Genomic DNA, 18448 nt, shown 5'->3' on the forward strand with positions numbered 1-18448 from the left:
TGTTGTATTCTTGATAAGATGATTTTTTAAAATTAATTTATTTTTGTAAAAGTTTAATAGTTAATTTCAGATTTGTCATGATAACAGATGTATACATTTATATTATTATTATTATTATTACCAAAAACTTCAGCAAAACAACACTAATTATAAAACAAAAAATTGTGCTGATGCTGTTATTAATATCATTTATTTTAATAGCCTAACGTGAATTATTTCCACCGTCTGTCCCACCCCCATCTGTCTCTCTCTTACACACACACACACACACACACACACACACATCACAGACGGTTCCTCCCATTTCTGCTAAAATAGAAGACTTAAGTCGGCTGCCTCCACACATAAGCATATCTCTCTGGCGGATGCGTTCATGTTTTACTGACAGTTTAGTAAGAAATAGCATTGTTTTAAAACGGAAGAGATGTCGACAAGACAGGGATTCTACCGGCAAGAACTAAACAAGACTGTCTGGGAGGTTCCAGAACGATACCAGAATCTCACACCGGTTGGATCGGGGGCATTTGGCTCAGTATGGTAAGTCCAGCAGGCGAGTTTATGAATCATACTATGAGGAAGGCTTGACTTATGAATATTAACGAAGTAACCGATGATTGGCTGAAGCGCCGACGTTCTACCGCTATCGAATCCTTAAGTGAAGGCGTGGCTCATGAATATTACACTGGAGGTTCACCATGAACAAATTAATATTCATTAGCTGAGCCTTCGTCGTAGTAAGATTTTGCGGCGTAGAGAGGAGAGGGTGAGGCAGGAATACATCTTGACAAAACAACATCCGGAAAAACATTAATCTTACTTTTCCCAAAGAGAAAATAAACCACTGGCAGTAAAATATTTATCAAAACAGAACCAACATTTCATACTGAAAATAATATCTGTTGGCATTGCTGTTTAAATTCGTTTATATTGTGATAAACGCTGCTGGTCCTTTTTTACTGACATGTGTCAATCATTCCTTCAGCAACAATGACTGTTTGTCTGGAGATATTAACAGTACTAAAAAACAAAAACAAATCGCCTTCCTCTGAGTGATGCTGAACAAAAGCTGATTAACTGTATGTATCTGGCAATCTATCAAGAACACAAAGGCATGTATTTAAAAAGTAAACAAGGTATTCCCTGTATATCTCAGGTAGTCATGACATTTGTGTTTTTATACAGAATGACCAAATACTAAGGCTTCTGATTCTGTAAATATGTTTAGTTAGGTTGTTGAAAGCACCTTCCAACATACTCATTTGGTGCCACAATATTGCTCTAGTAGACAACATGTTAGGCCTATTCATTTCCGGTCTTAAAGTGAGACTGTCTTCCAGTTTTACCTGTGCCACACCCCCATCAGCATCTGACGTCCATCTGTATGGGAGAACGTCCAGATATTTCATCCTGCCATAATACACTCATCCTGAGAGGCTTACATTGCATTGCACACGGGAGCATCTGAGCTACAACATTACATCCCTCAGGCCTCCCTAAAACGGTTGCCATGGTGACACAGCTTCTGGCTTCAGCATCTTCCCATTTCACCGTACTAATTAAAAAATATTGTGAAGATGTCAATCAGTTCATATAGAAGTACGTCACATCATTTTGATGCACCATGCAGTAGTTACATAAACATCCAGATGATATGCTCAATAGATTTTGCAAGTAAACATGTTTCTCTTCCTCTTCCCAACTTTTTTTTCTGACCATGTTTCACAATTGTTCCACAGCTTCGTCTAAGAGAGCCAGATCAAAATCAGTCTGACTCATGATGGTATAAATATATTCTTCATTAGTTATTAACCGAAAGGAAACCAACAATGATTTAAAAGAATAGTTCACCCAAAAAAACATCACAATAACGACTCAATCAATTAATGCATTGTGAAGCAAGAAGCTGTGTGTTAATTAGAAACAAATCCATTATTAAGGTGTCTTAACAGTAACAACAGTATAACAACAGTAAATCACTGCTTTATGGCCAAAATATGTGTCCACAATTTATAATAGCATCCTACAGTGGAAAAGTCCATCCATCTCCTCTCACATCAAAATCCACCACATATTTGTTTAGAGTTGGTTTGGACTGGTTTTGCATGTAAATGGTGCTTGATCTGTGCATATTTTTCACCTGATTCAAATGAGACAACTTTTTCACTGGAGACAGCTATATTTTGGATAGAGGACATGGGTTTTATCTGGAGGCAATCGTTTGAAATCTAAGTTTTATTTATTTAAACATGCAGCAATGCGTTAGTTGATGGTCTGGACCATTTTTATCAGCTGTTTAGACTCTCATTCTGACGGCACCCATTCACTGAAGAGGATCCATTATTGAGCTAGCGATGTAGTGCTAAATTTCTCCAAATCTGTTCCAACAAGAAAACAAACTCATATGCATCTTGGAGTACATTTTCAAATGTTCATTTCTGAGTAAACTATTTCATTATATCATTAATACTTTACATATTAATAATGATCTATAAAACAAATTTCTCATTTTCATTGATTGCAATGAGCATAAAAATCACACAAACAGTGACCATCAAAAGCACTGAATAGGGAACTAAACACTGCACAATCCTGCTCTGTTTTGTTTTTTAAACGAGGCTCTCATGTCTTCTTTGCTTTAGCAGACACTAAAATGAGTGTACCGAAAGACACCGTGGTTGACAATGCTAAATAAAAGCTAACTAGCAAATATCCCAAACCCACAGGCAACTGGGAAAAAATCACCAGCAGAGAGCATTGCCTGAGTGCATCACATGGTCGTCCCGTCTTTGAAGCTATTACCAGTGTTTCTTCCCGTTTATTTGGGAGGTTTGCCAGCTCTGAAAAATGATGCGATGCAGCTCATTTCATTGTTAGTGACGCAGATGCCCTGCAACATCTCAAGACCACCTGAGACCTAATTATTTCAGTATTTGTATTAAAAGATGCACAACACTAAAAATGGTTTTACACTGAAGGTTTAATTGCTGCTGATTGGATCCCACGTTTAGTTAAATAGGTTCAGCCATTTCTAACAGCCTGGGGATATGATTATAGAGTCATTGCTGTGTATCATCTGACATGAGAGGCCTGATTAAGCTATTGTTATGTTTTCTTTTAATAATGCTTTATTAAAGCTTGCAAAACACTGCAATAGTCATTTAGTCACAATATCCAAATTCATTAGTGCTCATAATTTGACTTCAGGTATTCAGATTGACACATTTGTCACACACACACACACACACACACACACACACACACACACACACACACACACACACACACACACACACACACACACACACACACACACACACACACACACACACACACACACACACTCCACAAACACCTTCTTACTCAAATGAGCTGTGAATTTGCATTGTTTATGTTAAGCCCTTTTCTATTGTGTGATTATTTGACTTCTTCACAGCATAGCTGATTTTTCTTTTTTTTCTTTTTTGGAGAAGAAGAAGAAAGGGGGCAGGGCAGACCTGGGGTGTGTGGAGGGGTTGAAACAGAGAAGAGGAGCATCCCAAATGGGGGTTGGGTGCTTTTGTCTTCAACAGAGAAAAAAAAATGAACATGCCATATTGCATGATTCAGTTCAAAACTTCAAAACTCCGGGACTGCATCTTTAACCTTTGAGGTCAATTAATTTCTAAGAATACCTTCATTAATCCAGTTCTAAAGACTTGCCAGGGGTTTTGATTTATTTAATTCAATGTACTAAAGTGCATTCATAACACTGAGTCAATACTGGAATTATTACTTTATCCATTGACTCAATTTTATTTGAGCTTTTTCAACATAATTTCTCAATTGGCCTTCTGAAACAGTAAAATAATTAGACTTAGCCTTTCTAATCAGTCTCAGCTGAGCCTCTGAGTGGTGAGACAGATATCTTGTTTACTATGCATTTATTAATTACTTTGAGTCTTGCATGATTCAATCCAGAGCATTTGTTTCAATAAAGAATTTAAAAGTGTGTGTGGCTGCTTTCATTCAGAGTGTGTTTAATATGGTTGGCGTTTGTCTGATTAACTCTCTAGCTCAGCATATGATGTGTGCCTTCGTCAGAAAGTGGCCGTCAAGAAGCTCTCCAGGCCTTTCCAGTCCCTCATCCACAGCAGGAGAACGTACAGAGAACTGAGACTCCTCAAACACATGAAACATGAGAATGTAAGTCCCCCGAAAACACATGCAAACAAATACCAAAAAAACAGTACTGCACAAATATAACTCGCTCAAATATAACTCCTAGACAGTCATCAAACATCTGAATCAAAATTGTTAGGTCTGTTCAAACAGCAAAGCCTCACTCATGTTTTTTTTGTTTCTGTAATCCAGGTTATCGGACTGCTGGATGTTTTCACTCCAGCAGCTTCTCTTGAAGAATTCAATGAGGTGTGAGTGTCTGTCCGGTCACTATATATTCATTTGTGAATGCATAAAATAGCTTTTATGATGTCTGTAAAACTAAAATGGTACTTTTGGTTTGATTAAAATCATCTGCAATTGCAGTCAACCAATTATCAAACAATATTAGTTTTTATTGGCAAGTGCATGATGATTTAAATGCACTAAATCGGCTATAAGCTAAGACTGTCTCTGTCTCTCTAGATATCTTGTGACCAACCTGATGGGAGCGGATCTCAACAACATTGTCAAATTTCAGAGACTTTCAGATGAACATGTACAATTCCTCATTTATCAGCTTCTCCGGGGCCTTAAGGTACACTTTCAGTTCAGATGTCAGAACCAGTTCTGAATTGCAGACGCAAACTGTTTTTTCTGCCTCTGTGCCTCTTTTACTATGTCATACTGTTTCTTCTAAAGGCTCAACTTTCTGTTTTTATCTCACAAACAGTACATCCATTCAGCTGGGCTGATCCACAGAGTGAGTGCTTTTCCTCCTTCTCAGTTTTTGTTTAGTGTCCATTTTATAGGCCACTGGAGTCTTGTTCCTTTTAACACTTCATTCATCAATACACATTTCAAACAAATTTTGATTTGTATGCATGTTTGCAGGACTTAAAGCCAAGCAATGTAGCGGTGAATGAAGATTGTGAACTCAGGGTGAGAATAAACTCCCCTTTTGATTTTTTTGGCAGTCTATACACACAAAATACCTGAATTGCCACAGTGCATTTCTTTTGTTAATTTGTATTTTTTAATCCAAACTTTCAGATCCTGGATTTTGGATTAGCCAGGCAGACAGATGATGAGATGACGGGTTACGTGGCGACTCGTTGGTACCGAGCTCCTGAGATCATGCTCAACTGGATGCATTACAACCAGACAGGTAAAACAAGCATAACCCTTCAATTCTTGTGTTTTTGAATAGATAGATAGATCTGCACTTTATTATCTGTGCAATTGGTTGATCAAATACGATTCAATCTGTTTTACAGTGGATATCTGGTCTGTCGGATGCATCATGGGTGAACTTCTGAAAGGGAAGGTTTTGTTTCCTGGCAACGATTGTATCCTTCCTTCACAAAAGCCACTTAAACCTCCTCTTAGTGTGTTTGTGTGTGGTTTTTGAGTGAGTCTTGCTTCATGTAAAGGCAGGTGAGGAAAGCGTAGCCTAAGTGGTTCAAATTAAATTACAGAAACTGAATGTAAGGAACTAGGAATCAGTTTCCAAAGATGGAGGCATCAGATGGCTATTTCTCTATACCAGGCTTTCTTATAGTCAGACTTTCAGCTGAAACCTCTAAACCGTTATAGAATTTTTGACATAATTTGTTCAGATATAGATCAGCTCAAGAGAATCATGGAGGTTGTAGGCACTCCTACGCCTGATGTTTTGAAGAAGATATCTTCCGAACATGTGAGAGTGTTCAGTAATTGGTTTAATTTATAACTATACTAACAATGTCTAGTTGTTGATGGATGACAGTGTGACTGAAATTTAAACCATAATTTTTGGTATTATCCATCTAGGCTCAGAAGTACATCCAGTCTCTTCCACACATGCCTCAGCAGGACCTGGAGAAGATATTTAGAGGAGCAAATCCTCTGGGTAAGACTAAAGGCCTGCTCACATTAAGAATTAGTCCCACACACGCCATATTCATGCAGTCTGCCACTTTTAACGCTTAAGCTCTTTGATGTTTTCTGGATTTTGATTGGCTATCAATGTTTCATCAACTGGGGGAAAAAAGTTCTGGATGTTTCAATGATATTGTGGTGGATTCTGATTGGCTGTTAATGTTTTTATCATTATTTAGCTGGGAAAAGCATTCTGAAAGTTCCAATGATATTGTTCTTTTGTATCATTGTATGCTGTTATTCTCTTAGATTTTGAATAATTTTTACAACTTTAAAAAGTTATCATACTTGGAAAAAAAAAACGTTTAGAATTTTAAACAGTACTTAAACATAGAAATAGTCAAATTAAATCTATTTATCTTCCCCATCCCTGTTTGTCCTCTTTGACTTTAGCGGTTGATCTGTTAAAAAAAATGCTGGTGTTAGACTGTGACGGGAGGATCTCAGCCAGCGAAGCTCTGTGTCATCCGTACTTTTCCCAATACCACGATCCTGACGACGAACCCGAGGCGCCTCCGTTTGATCAGACCCCTGAGAGCAAGGATCGCACGCTGGACGAGTGGAAGGGTGAGAGGAAATCTTACACTGCTTTTGTTTGGATTAATGGTTGTAAACGTACACTAAAACACCACCATGATTCAGCTATTTGTTCATTCAGAAAATCATTGTGAACATGATCTGGCAAAATTTATACCTTTTGATCTATTTGTCACACATTATTAACTTGTATTTAACTTTATTAACTAATATTTGCAGTTGTTCGGTGGCTATGGAAATCCACTCTCTCTTTCTCCCTCCACAGAACTGGTGTTTGAGGAAGTAAGCAATTTCAAAGATCCTCCCAATAAACCTTCTTCAACCTAAGTCTTCAGGTTGAACAGTAAAACTGAACATAACTACAATCCAGGAGGATGCCACCTTCGCCACTGTCTGTCTTTCAAACGTACAAGCTACAGGACTGGTGGACATACTGTATGAACAGCTTGCAGTCCAACCAGAGACAATGACTGTGTATTTCCAAGGCATGACGCCCTTCCTGTATGTGGGTGTGTGTTCACACACACTTAATTAAGAGCAAAACACGACCGGTATTGTTTGAACAAAGACAATGTATTAATATTACAAGGTGCATGTTGTTTGTTTTGAGTGTTTTTTATATTTGATGTGAGACAGATGAAGCAGGGTAAGCTGTCTTTTATATGAGACCAAAACAAACGAAACAGGAGGAGGAGAAAAATATGTTTACAATATTGGATAGAGTGGGATGTGTGTCTTAAAAAGTTAATATATGCATCAATGTAAAAAAAAGTCTCTGCATAAAACTGAATCAGTTACATAATCCGACTTTACTCGTTTTTCATCTGCGAGGCTATATGAATATAACATACCTCAGTGCAATTAAGTACATTTTCATTATGATAACATGCAAATCAGTCAATCAATAACAACAATAATGAATATATTTGCTGTACTGCCTTTAATTTTTACAAATGTAAAATATAGACGATTTTAGAAATATAAGCAACAAGAATTTATGAAAATGTCAATGTCAAAGAAAAAATATTTTACATATAATAAAAAAAAAAAATCAACAATCCTGATTTTCTTTATGTAAAATAGAATTTCTTTCCTTTTTGAGATTGATTCTGAATGTTTCTCCTGTTTGGTGAAATGAATTACACAATATGTAAAATAAACAGCAGCAGTTGTTTGAAGACTGAATATTTGTGTGTTTTCAAAATAGGAAACTGCATTTCAGGAAGTGGTTAACATAGTGTCACAGATATTTCTCAATGTATGTTTTGGAAGATCCTGAATGGCTACTTTGATGTCATAAAACTAGTCAGCATCCTCTAAAGCTGAAAGGGGAAATGGGTGTGGTTTCTCACATTTACACTTTATGTAAATTAACATTATCAACAACTGCTCTGCTTTGAGTAAAGTACAGTGTGAAAATTATACTAAGCACTTGGTACAAACTGGTAAAAGTGTCACTTCTCTGATGTTGTTCGGACGTCCTGTTATCTGACCCTTGTGTATCTGCACCCTCCTCCTGGTCTCTTGCATGCCTTTAACAAAGACAAGAACTGCCTTCAGCTGTAAGCCTGTTCCCTAAGCATGTATCCACGACCCCCTCACCATCACTTTTAATAAAAAAAAAAAGAATAAAAATGTAAACATTTTAAAAGTAGAAGGAATTAATTAAACCTCATTTACAGACCTGAAAACGCCACTTTACGATGTTACCTGTTAACCTGCACCTGGACGCCCACGCACTGAGATCTCTTTGTTTGAACATGTCAATGTTTATGAATAGATTAAATGAAACGGGACAAAATTAATCTTGACAAACTATATATCATTATAAAGATCTAAGCCTCAAGCATTGACGACAGATCACTGTTTTACAATGGAAAGCTTATAAAAGAATGTACAGTATTTGCTAAATTTGTGTATATATCGTCTATATCTCATGAAGCACGTTTAGTCCAACAAAGCAATAATGTTGTGATATGGATCATAATTCCTTTGTTTACATTTCAGTTCTTCAGCGACAGAACTGTTTGTCTCCGTTATGGAGTAACTCACGCTAAGAAAACTGCATCTTGGTAGTAAAAAAACAGCATGGTTTTGTAGCATACAGTGTCACAAACAGAATGAGACGATCCACGAAAAAAAAGTGAAAGATAGAGCAATCTCAGGGTGTACTGTAATATGCATACATAGTTAAATCTTTTTTATTTTTCTTATAAATTTTTATTACTCAAATTATTCTTATTGTATTTTTCTAATGCTCAAATAAATCACTTGATGTCTAAGTTTCTGTCTATTGTTTTATAATTGAAAAACTATGAAGTGGTATGATTAATGACTAAAATAGTTTGTAGAAGCCTTCAAATACAGTTGGTAAATATTTTTATATTTGGGGGGGACTAGACATAGTATCAGAAAAATGGTTGCAGGAATCTAATTTTTTCATGGTATCTTCTTCAGATTTGAAATAGAAACTCATGAGACATGTGACTTTCAATCCATTACTTTTCTAGATTGCTCCAGGACTGATTTCATGTATTTTTATATTAAAAAATCAAAAAATTTCAAGGCACTTCAGTGTCTATAACTTTTAATATTTTTAAGTTAGGTAGGGCACTTTCAGCTGTGAGTCCCATAATGGGGGGTCTGGTTAACAGGTTAAATGTTTATTCCAGCTAGTATCCAGTGCATAATTGTGCCAGTGGTGCGTTTCCCAAAAGCATAGTTGCTAACCTGTAAGAAATTTAGTTGGTTGGCAATGGGAAATTGTATTGCAACCAACAAAGCTTTTGGGAAATGCACCCCAGGGCAGGATTTTATCGCCAGGATATAAACAGAACAGTACAGCGATCTCATTCATATGGAACAAACTGGTAAGAAACATACCTGTATATTATTAAAAGTTCTTTAGCTTGTTCAAATTATTCAGTATTGATTTTCAAAAAGAACTTTGGTTCCATATAGTTTTTGGAATTTTGGTGCAAAGAGTCATCTTTACAGCTTTTTTAGTACTATTTTTGTAGTATAGCCCACTTGTTGTATTTAAATGTGTTACAAATTCGTAAGAAATAGCAGTACTTTTGTTCGAGCGGCGTACTGTTGCTATGGTTACCGCTGATGAACTGATGTCTATAGTGCACTTAAACTAACTTGTAAAGTTAACTTTTGTGGCTGCTGAAACATTGTATAAAATTCTGTTTAACTGTACTGTAGATGTACTTAAATGTTTTGTTTTGTTTTGGAGCCCCAAACCCCCATAAATCGTGTTTGTTTAATTCTGTTGAAATTACTTTACATGATGAAACAAATAATTAGTCTACTGGCTCTGTAACTAAAGGAGGATATTTCTCAAGAGAGCTGTGCAATGAATGCACAACGAACGCTTTTAGACTGGCCTTATTTTTTTTAATTGCATCATGCACTTCCATCTGTTTTCTTAATTCTCCTTCAACTAAAGGCTTCGTGACTTATCTATGTGAAACCTCTGTAAACTTTTCTCCCTTTGCCTTTGTCTCCCTGCTGATGTCATTGTCTGCGTTTAACAAGCAGAAGTTACCGAATTAAAGACATTGTGTTGGTCTTCAGCAGGATTTCCGCTTTAATAGATTCTTCACTTGACCAAGTTGCTCAAGTTTTAGACTGAGTAATGAACCTAATGCATTACGTTATCGCTACGTGCTCAACCTCTTTCCTGACCACATCTTCAGGTTCAGACGTAGAGGTTTAAAAATTCAATCAACGAGACAATGCAATGTCCATGGGACTTCAACCTTGCAATGGTCTTGTAAATGGTTATAGACAAAATTGTTTAACATTGCTCATACTCTTCTCAATATATCCAAAGTTCAGCCATTGACCGTGAGATGAGAGTGCGTGTGGCCATCAAGAAGCTCCACTGGCCGTTCCAGTCCAGACTGTTCTCCAAACGCGTTTACAAAGAGCTACGACTTCTCAAGCACATGAAACACGAGAATGTATGTTATCAACATCTACATTTACCATTTACATTATTAAAGAACTGTCATTAATTAATAATCTCATAACGTTGCTGTTTTCCCTTGTTTTGCCTCTCTCTATGAAGCTTGCCAAATATTTACTTTGTCAATGTTGTTCATGCACCCTAACATCTAATTCTAACTGACTGTTCAGGTTATTAGACTGCTGGATGTCTTTACCTTGGAAACCCTGTAGGACAGATTTCAGGATTTGTGTGTCAATACTTTCAGTTCTAATGCACTTTTCAACATAAAATCTAGATTTTGTTATCAACACTTAAACTACCTCTAAACTACTACAGTATGTAATTCAGATCATTAGCAATTGTTTTAAGTTCTGTCATCACAGACCAACAATGAAACAGCAGCTAATGTCCTTTTCTCTTAGTTACCGGGTGATGCCGTTTATGGGCACTGATTTGGGAAAACTGATGAAGATGCAGAGACTATCGGAGGACAGGGTGCAGTTTCTGGTCTATCAGATACTGAGGGGTCTGAAGGTTAGGCACAGATATACACACAATCTGCTCTGCTTCCACAGTACATTCATACAGCTGGGATCATTCACAGGGTAAGTGACCTCGGAGAGTTTAGATAGATGCACAGAAAGTTGTGACTTGTGGGTGACGTTCCCTGACGTTTATTTAACTTCTGTCTTTCTCTTTTGTAATGACTGAGAAAATGTCTGGAGGTGTGCACTTTTGTTTCTTTAAAACAGGTTATATATAATAAGTAGGAGCATTTTTACTACCTTACATTTATATGTATTAGTCTTGTGCTTTTTGTAAATGTCTACTTTGGCTTTCATTTTTTAAGGATCTCAAACCAGGAAATCTGGTAGTGAACCAGGACTGTGAGTTGAAGGTATTAAAGCAACTCGATCTATAGCACAATTTAAATGAATGTATGCATCAGCTTTCCTAACAATCTGGACAAGTGTAAAAATTGTAACTTTTGTGTGCAGATTTTGGACTTTGGACTTGCACATCAGGTAGATTCAGAGATGACAGGTTATGTTGTGACCCGCTGGTACAGAGCACCAGAGGTTATCTTCAACTGGATGCACTACAGGTGAGAAACACAACAATAGAGACGTTTACAAATAAATGTAGCTATTACATCGTCTAACCACTAGATGTCCCTGTAGGACTGGGGGTCATGGGGCCGGTTGCACTAGCTGTGCTTAAATTACAACTTAGCCTATTTTTTGAGGTAAAGGGGCACCGAGTTATAACACACGCTCTACTAAATATTTCTGCATTGCACCATGAAACTGAATAAAATAGCTCTACGTAAAAACGAAATATTGAAGCCTCCAACCAGAAGAGATGTTGTTAATAAAATCGCAGATTGACTAAATTGTATCTTGAGAACTTTAAATTCCAACTGAAGTAAGAACTTTTCAACAGCTGGTTCGACGACTGAACTCTTTTTCTGTTTTAGTTGATATCTGGTCAGTGGGCTGCATAATGGTGGACATGTTGCTTGGAAGGCCACTTTTTAAAGTAAAATTATTATTATTATTTTTTTATTTTATTTTTTTTTTTTTTTTTTTTTTTTTTTTTGCAAGGGGAAGTCGTGGCCTAATGGTTAGAGAGTCGGACTCCCAATCGAAAGGTTGTGAGTTTGAGTCCCGGGCCGGCAGGAATTGTGGGTGGGGGGAGTGCATGTACAGTTCACTCTCCACCTTCAATACCATGACTTAGGTGCCCTTGAGCAAGGCATCGAACCCCCAACTGCTCCCTGGGCGCCACAGCATAAATGGCTGCCCACTGCTCCGGGTGTGTGTTCACAGTGTGTGTGTGTGTTCACTGCTCTGTGTGTGTGCACTTCGGATGGGTTAAATGCAGAGCACAAACTGAGTATGGGTCACCATACTTGGCTGAATGTCACGTCACTTCAATGTAACTGAATGATAATTTCTCCTTTCACATGTTCTAGTGACTTTGATGATTAGCTGACTGATATTATGTTGTTCTTGAATTGTGAACAAGTTATCAAACAGATAAAGTCTCAGTGTTGTATCACTGAATCCTTGACATAGACTTGTAGATCGGGACCAGCTGTGAGAGATCACGAAAATCACAGGAACACCAGCACCAGATTTCATCGCTACAGAGCCAAGATGTGTGTGTATTACAGATAATAAGAAACACAGGAAAATTAATTGCATGCACACACATGCAGACATGCAATTGCACAATTGATGCATGTGTGTTTTCTGCATTCACCCAAACAGGCCAAAAAACTACATCAGAGGTCTATCTAAAGTATCAAAGAAAGACTTAAACACTATTTTCTTTGAAGCCAGATCAGAAGGTAAACAATTTCCTTCTTTTGCTACACTGTTAGGGTCAATAGTTAGAGTTATTTGTGTCTAATGATCGATGAACGCTCTGGAGCAGATGCTGGTTCTGGATACAGAGAAACGCATGAGCACTGCAGAGGCGTTTGAGCCCCCCCTGTTCACAGGGAAACCTGAGGAAGAGATGGAGGCCCTGTCTAATGATTACACATGGACAACACAGAAATGCATCTGTATCAATGGAAACATATGAGGTAGCATCTTAAAGTTAAAGTTAAGAATGAATAGGCAAGAGTTGAAAAAAAAGAAAACTTAATACTTTTCTGATTGAATGTCATTTCTGTCACTTTGCAGGTCACATTTTTTCAGAGATCGTCTCATTCACAGAGACCAGAGACTCCAAAGAAACACCCCTCGGAGTGAACACAGATACACACCATATATAAAGTGCATAAATGCATTCGAAAAGAAAATGGAATTAATGTAAACTATATGACAAGATTTTGTCACAATGTTGTTTAGTTATGAGGTTCCAGATTATTATACGGTTATGTGATATCTCTTTATTACTTGACTTGAATATGCCAAATCCATTTTTTACCTGCAACCAAAAACCATTGTATTTGAAAGCTAGTCTTAATGATTTCAGCATGCCAGTAGGCTTATTTTGGTATTTACTTTACTGATAAGTTCTTATTTTATTTATTTATTTATTAACGCAATAGTTTACACAGAATATGTCATGGTGAGCACATTTAAGACAGCACCTCTTTTTTAAATGAATGAATGAATGAAACCATCTTATTGAGTGTTTAATGATTTGTTAGACTGAAAAACATTTGGTTGTGAAACAATTTTCAATCAGAAATTGCTAGTAAATTTCATAAATAGTTACCAAGAAACGACAAGTACATTGAATTTAACATGAAAGTTTGGAGCAAACAACGTTTTAGATATTAACTTTAAAAAAATATTTTTTTCCATCTCCTGTATGTGAGTATAAATGTTTAAGGGATAGTTCACCCAATAATCAAAATTAACCCTTTAAGAATTTGCCTTAAAAAATCGGATTATTTTTCAGTACACAATATATATAATACATATTTATCTTCAGTGCAATAACCCTTAGCATTTCCTGAAAATGACTGCATAACTCATCTTACACAAGTTTTCCTTAAAACATCAAGCACCCAGCACAAAAATGAAAATGTTATCACGCTTAACTGTTTACTGCTAAAGGTGCAGGTGCAGACAATACAGATCAAAAACTCCCTAATAAAGACAAGCCAAAAGATTATGTAGATAAGAAAGTAGTAGCACAGAAAGTAGTGTGTTTATAAAAAAAAGGTAAAGATATTATTTGCTGGCAACTAAACACAAATTTTAAACACCTTAAACTCCTGCTAAAAAAAATGAAGGATTTATGTTTTTTTTTTATCACAGCACGTCTGTTCCTAAGAAATTACCTTGAAGCAAAAATCTGTCCCACCTGTTCAAACATGATTGGATCCCACTTGTTAAGCAACAGACTGACCTTACATTACGTATGTGAGGTCTATATAAAACCATACATTTCTCTCAAGTTGTCTTGTAATTTCACTCAATAACACCATGAGGAGAGCTGCTTTATTTCTTCTGCTGACGGCTCTCTTGGCCAAAGGACAAGGTGAGAAACTTAAGAAAACTTTGTTTTACAAATTGATTGAAATGCTTGAAATGCTAGATGTTAAGTGTTCAGTCTGAATAAAATCCCACAGAGCTGCACTGGGAAAACGGCTATGACCAGCCTCTAAATTTTAACTGCCCGGCAGGAAAGTCGATATCCTACATAAAGAGGTGAGTAAAAAGCAGACTGTACTTCAGTAAAGGTATAGATACTGTTAAAATGTTACTAAAGTAAAAGTCAAAACATCATGGGTCAATGTGATCTAAAAACATGGATCAATGAATGCAGTTTACACTGAAATGGAGGTTTTTGGCTATAAAACATGCATGATAATTTGAAACCCCAGATAAGTCAGTATTCCATTTCAAAAGTATTTAAGTATACATTCTCAAAAATAATACTATAGTGATGAAACAGAACACATAATCAGAACATCACCTACTCACTTACTGTACTTGCTGTTTCCTTCCCTAATGGATAAACCAAGCCAACATGATAATCATCATGAGGACCGGATGTGGGAGTTCGGCTGTAAAGACACCTTTGATTCTGGTGCAGAATGTTTCTGGTCACCTGACGTCAATGATTTTGACCAAAAGCTCAGCTATGAGTGTCCACCGCACCACATCATTGCAGGAATGAGCAGCTACCACAACAACAAGCACGAGGACAGACGGTGGGCTCAGGTTTTGATGTGCTGTGCAAGTTCACTTGAGCTGTTGTCAGTTACACTCCTGTTTTGTTTTTTACACAGCTGGAAGTTTTACTGCTGTAGAAGTAACGGCCACTGTACTATGAGCTGTGAGTGGACTACCTATGTGAACTGGTTTGATGAGTTCTTCCACTGGACCATACCAAACCAAAACTACCTGGTGGGTGCTGAAAGCTACCATGAAAATAAACATGAGTAAGTAAGGCAGATTTTTTACATTTTCAGATTTTTTTCTTCTTTTTTTCTCTTGAATATTTTGTTGAATTGAATATTGAAAAAGCTTTGAATGTGAAACTGCATATTTTAATGCTAACATATTATCTTTTTTAATGTTTTCAGAGACCGCCGCTGGAAGTATGAGTATTGTAGTAAAGTACAATGCTAAGACTCTCAAATGCAAAAACTCTCAAGTCTGAAATAAACACAAGATGGAAATCACTGATCCAAGAATTTTTTTATAAAGTCTTAGGTCTGAGACTGAAAATGCATTTCATGTCATGTCTGAAAATGTATAGTGTCATGAAGTATACTGAAGCAATTAGTGTGTGTGTGTGTGTGTGTGTGGTGGTGGTGGTGGGGTGTTACAAGTGCTAATATTTAGAATAATAACAATTTTCATATTGTTTTTCATATTTTGTAGTGGATAGGCCAACAAGGGATTCTGCCAGATCTGGCACTTCATATAAAAAAATTATGGGAGCGCAGCACTCAAGTCACATTATACGGTTGACATTATCTGATTGATTAAAGGATTATTATATTGTTTAAAAACAACTATTACAAATAAAGTCATTAGGCTTGTTTAGAGCAGTGTTTCCCGACTCTGTTCCTGGAAGCAAACAAAAAGCACTCATTTTTTTATCTCCTCTTAATCAAACAGACTTGATTAATGACAATAAAGTTGATCCAACTCATGACTTAATCAAGATTTGAAACAGAAAATGTATTCTATTGCCATGCCTCCTGGAACTGGGTTCCAAGCACTAGATTGCTAACACTAGTAATGGTAGTTAGAGTTGAGTGTCAGTCACGAGTAACTCTGTAACAAGTGTCTCTTGAGCACTTTGAGTTTAATGCACAGAGATGCGAACTTGAATGAGACAATCACAGATCAAAGAAAAAATTTAGTGGGAATTTATGTTAAAGAAAAAGCTTCAAATACACATTTCAATCTCATTATTTTTAGATTTCAATGTGTTCTTAGTCAATTTCACAGCCTCTTATTCTTTACACAGAAAAAAACTAAACATCTGAAACAGGTCTTTGAAGAGGAAATGATGTGGGTGTTTCAAGTATCACTTGAGTTCATCTATTTTAAGCAGTTCATTCCAATCCGCAGTACTTCTGCATTTACGCAGAATTGTTGTACAGGTTGAAACATCATTAAAATAACAGGAGTGCAGCACTCAAGTCACATGACATTATTACATGGATTATTGGATTATCATGACTTTAAAATAAATATTTGGTCCCTGAAACCTTCCTTTTGGAGTAGGTACACTTGTTTATAGCAGTTTTTCCCAACCCTGTTCCTGAAAGGCCACAAACAGCACAGCTTAATAATGACACTGTTGTGTTTTAGATCTGTTTTATTGCAGATAAACTGAACTGAACTGATTATTCTTTTTTTGTGTTTGTCTCTGTGAAGCTGCCTTGACACAATCTGTATTGTATAAAGCACTATAGAAATAAAGCTGATCTCTTCCTAATCAAACAGAGCTGATTCCACTCATGTTAACATTAATTATGGTTAGAGGTGAGTGGAAGTCACGAGTAACTGTGTCATAAGTGTCTTCTAAAGCTCTTGAGTTTAATACACAGAGATGCAAACTTATGCTATGACACAATTACAGATCAGAGGAAAGACTTTATGTTAAAGAATGAAGTTCAAATAAAAATTGTAATCAAAATCTTTTTACAAATTGCGTAGATGAATATATAACATAGATGTATATTCAGATTTTACCGATTTGTAAAGCACTCTTTTTCTTACTTTTGCTTTGCTACCAATTTAAAAATTGTGTTTATCTTCTAAAACAATTAGAAAAGTCAAGTTCAGCTACATTGTTTTTATTTGCTCCTGGAGTCAGACTCTTGATTGGCTGCTCTCATGTGTGATTTCCAGACATTTGATTGGCCGCTGACAGATTCAACCACATGATAAGAATTTAAAAGAATACTGAATGGACTGTTGGCCACTGGACACGGTGAATGATTTTAATAAAAATGTGCTATCACTTTGTACGGATCCTTATCATTTCTAAATATATATTTGAGAGACTGTGATCTGCAGCATTCTTTTTCAGGTATATCAGGTTGGAGCAATGCTATGTAAAGAATTGTTGAGCTTTTCACAAGGAACTTTACATTTCGTTTATATCGTTCTTACTTTATGCAATAGTGTGATGAAGCTGCCGTTGTGGGTTATTTTTTTAAGTAGTTAACGATTGGGGTACTGAATTTGAATATGATCTTTACTGATTTTGAGGTAAATGAAAAAGAGCAGGAGCAACTGCAGATATTTCCGTTATGCTTGCATCAAGACTGATGTTAAGTAAGAAACAGAAATCAAACGGATCACAGAAATAATGGATCAAATTCAACTGATCAGTTCAACATTATCTTCTGAGAAACTGGATAAAGAGAGACTTTTGTTACAAGGTGAGTTTGACACTCTGACAAGTGTGCACACAGAAGAACTTTTCTTGAAAGCACACTAGACTCATTACTAATTAATTAGTAATGAATTAACTCATTACTTACTCATTATTAATTTAATTTACATTTAAATTTAATTATAAACACGGTGAGCGGGCTGAGAGTTTTTTGTGCTATCAGTTGAAAGCAGGTTTTATAGCAGCAATTGGAGACAATGAGGGCAACATTATTATGCATCAACAGGCTATTAATGATCAGTTTAGATACTCCCTACACACTTCTGAAGTGGACAACATAGAGTGGATAGAAAGGATTTTCATCAACTCCGAGTTGCCATCCCTATACCATTCACACATATCCGCTTTAGAATGTAACAAAACAGCTCTTAAGATAGACAGTGCAATTAAGAAACTAAAAACTGGAAAAGCATCAGGTCCCAACGGTTTTCTGCCAAGTTAGCCTCTTTGTTGAGCAAAGTATCTAAAGAGGTCCTTGTTTCAAAATCTCTCCCCACAACCATG

The 18448-nt window shown here is 36.4% G+C and overlaps 2 protein-coding genes and 1 pseudogene across 2 annotated transcripts; all 3 read left to right on the forward strand.

The window, feature by feature from the left end:
• Positions 1-298: 298 nt before the first annotated feature.
• On the forward strand, positions 299-7770 carry LOC132105537 (mitogen-activated protein kinase 11-like). The gene is made up of 12 exons (XM_059510710.1): positions 299-537; positions 4053-4182; positions 4351-4409; positions 4624-4735; positions 4871-4900; positions 5032-5079; positions 5191-5305; positions 5415-5486; positions 5757-5836; positions 5950-6028; positions 6451-6624; positions 6860-7770. The coding sequence occupies exons 1-12, from the start codon at positions 425-427 to the stop codon at positions 6919-6921; spliced, it is 1074 nt and encodes a 357-aa protein (XP_059366693.1). The 5' UTR covers positions 299-424; the 3' UTR covers positions 6922-7770.
• A 1138-nt stretch (positions 7771-8908) lies between these two features.
• LOC132105371 (mitogen-activated protein kinase 12-like) lies at positions 8909-13144 on the forward strand (annotated as a pseudogene).
• Positions 13145-14456: 1312 nt separating this feature from the next.
• LOC132105538 (hemagglutinin/amebocyte aggregation factor-like) lies at positions 14457-15724 on the forward strand. Its single transcript, XM_059510711.1, has 5 exons — positions 14457-14557; positions 14649-14727; positions 15045-15233; positions 15312-15464; positions 15609-15724. The coding sequence occupies exons 1-5, from the start codon at positions 14503-14505 to the stop codon at positions 15652-15654; spliced, it is 522 nt and encodes a 173-aa protein (XP_059366694.1). The 5' UTR covers positions 14457-14502; the 3' UTR covers positions 15655-15724.
• The last annotated feature ends 2724 nt before the right edge of the window (positions 15725-18448 follow it).

Source organism: Carassius carassius, chromosome 26 (genome assembly GCF_963082965.1).
Source record: "Carassius carassius chromosome 26, fCarCar2.1, whole genome shotgun sequence".
In the NCBI taxonomy this organism is placed as follows: Eukaryota; Metazoa; Chordata; class Actinopteri; order Cypriniformes; family Cyprinidae; genus Carassius; species Carassius carassius.

What these genes read in the sequence shown, in the direction of transcription:
- LOC132105538 (XM_059510711.1), top strand. Translation starts at nt 14,503, where the DNA reads ATGAGGAGAGCTGCTTTATTTCTTCTGCTGACGGCTCTCTTGGCCAAA. An exon ending in TCTCTTGGCCAAAGGACAAG is followed by an intron (nt 14,558 to 14,648) that starts GTGAGAAACTTA and finishes AAAATCCCACAG; the next exon opens with AGCTGCACTGGGAAAACGGC. An exon ending in TCGATATCCTACATAAAGAG is followed by an intron (nt 14,728 to 15,044) that starts GTGAGTAAAAAG and finishes GGATAAACCAAG; the next exon opens with CCAACATGATAATCATCATG.
- LOC132105537 (XM_059510710.1), top strand. Translation starts at nt 425, where the DNA reads ATGTCGACAAGACAGGGATTCTACCGGCAAGAACTAAACAAGACTGTC. An exon ending in CTTGAAGAATTCAATGAGGT is followed by an intron (nt 4,410 to 4,623) that starts GTGAGTGTCTGT and finishes CTGTCTCTCTAG; the next exon opens with ATATCTTGTGACCAACCTGA. An exon ending in CACGCTGGACGAGTGGAAGG is followed by an intron (nt 6,625 to 6,859) that starts GTGAGAGGAAAT and finishes CTCCCTCCACAG; the next exon opens with AACTGGTGTTTGAGGAAGTA.